Source organism: Otolemur garnettii, unplaced genomic scaffold (assembly GCF_000181295.1).
Source record: "Otolemur garnettii isolate 467f Iridium unplaced genomic scaffold, OtoGar3 scaffold00011, whole genome shotgun sequence".
Taxonomy (NCBI): Eukaryota; Metazoa; Chordata; class Mammalia; order Primates; family Galagidae; genus Otolemur; species Otolemur garnettii.
The window spans coordinates 24,414,271-24,415,786 of NW_003852406.1; the positions used below are offsets into that span (position 1 = coordinate 24,414,271).

At 46.6% G+C, this 1,516-nt stretch overlaps 1 protein-coding gene across 1 annotated transcript in view; it reads right to left on the minus strand.

The window, feature by feature from the left end:
• PKM (pyruvate kinase M1/2) overlaps positions 1–1,516 on the minus strand; it is a 35,533-nt gene that overhangs the window by 9,666 nt on the left and 24,351 nt on the right. Inside the window, exons 5-6 of the mRNA XM_023510072.1 lie at positions 1,426–1,516; positions 1–93 (exon numbers count right to left, since the gene is read on the minus strand). The exon at positions 1–93 is cut by the window's left edge and continues 205 nt beyond it; the exon at positions 1,426–1,516 is cut by the window's right edge and continues 24 nt beyond it. Coding sequence (XP_023365840.1) covers positions 1–93; positions 1,426–1,516 — 184 coding nt within the window. The remainder of the gene's footprint in view (positions 94–1,425) is intronic.

A 1,516-nucleotide genomic window follows, 5' to 3' on the forward strand; every position in this document is an offset into this window, starting at 1 on the left:
CAGGCAGGTCCACAGCAGCCCCGGGAAGGTTTACACCCTTCTTGCTGCCCAAGGAGCCACCATTTTCCACCTCTGTCACCAGGAAGTCACCACCTGTGAAAAAGGTAGTGGAGATAGAGCAATGAGGGCACATCTCGACAGGAAGCAGCCAGCAGGTGCCCTTCCCTCAGTGCAGTTAGCAGGAAGCAGCACATTGCGCGTGCTGAAGCCACATGACCAGAGTTGAGATCCCAACTCCCTGTGTAGCTTGGGCAAGACAACTCATGCCTTCATACCCAATTTCCTTGCCTGTAAATAAGGATAATTTAACAAGATTGTTTTAAAATTTAAAACAAATGACCATGCAAAATGCTTAGAATGATGTCTAGCACTTGAATGGCAGCCATCGTTCTTAGAGATAAGAGTCCTGTTCACATCCTATTGAGGGATGGAGGAAAAAAGAAAGAAAAAGTAAGAATGAATAAAAAAGAAGCTGGGCACAGTGGTTCATGCCTGTAATCTTAGGACTCTGGGAGGCTGAGGCGGGTGGATTGCCCAAGCGCAAAGGTTCAAGACCAGCCTAAGCCAGAGCCAGAGCCAGACCTCGTCTCTAAAAATAGCCAAGCGTTGTAGCAGGTGCCTGTAGTCCTAGCTACTTGGGAGGCTGAGGCAAGAGAATCACTTGAGCCAAATAGTTTGAGGTTGCTGTGAGCTGTGACACCACAGCACTGTACCCAGGGCAACAGAGTGAGGCTCTGTCTCCGGAAAAAGAAATTTTCTCATACATTCTCCAGAGCAAGAGCATAATTAGACTGGACTAAAGCCTGTTTTTGAGGATAAATGAGTTAAAAAAAAGAATTCCTGGGCAGCACCTGTGGCTCAGTGAGTAGGGCGCTGGCCCCATATACTGAGGGTGGCGGGTTCAAACCCAGCCTTGGCCAAACTGCAACAAAAAATAACTAGGCAGTGTGATGGATGCCTGTAGTCCCAGCTACTTGGAAGGCTGACGCAGAAGAATGGCCTAAGCCCAGGAGGTAGAGGTTGCTGCGAGCTGTGACTCCACAGCACTCTACCAAGGGCAATAAAGTGAGACTCTGTCTCTTAAAAAAAAAAAAAAAAAAAAAAAAAGCACCAAAAAAACCCCTTCCCCCATTAAAAAAAAAAAAAAATTCCTGAGATATCATAGAATCAACCTTGCTGCCAGTCAATCAGCTTTTTTCCTTCTTTTTTTTTTTTGAGACAGGGTCTTGCTCCGTCACCCCAGCTAGAGTGCTATGGCATCATCATAGCTCACTGCAATCTAGGCTCAAGTGATTCTCCTGTCTCAACCTCCCAGAGTGTTGAGATTATGGTCATGAGCCACCTTGCTGGTACCCATCTTTTTGTCAAGGAATTTTAAAGCTGAGAGATGGTTACAGACAAGTAGACCCTGCTTTCCATACCCACCTTTCTGCTTCACCAGCAGGGAAATAAGTCCATCATCCACATAGATCTTGCTGCCCACCTCCACCACTTTGCAGATGTTCTTGTAGTCCAG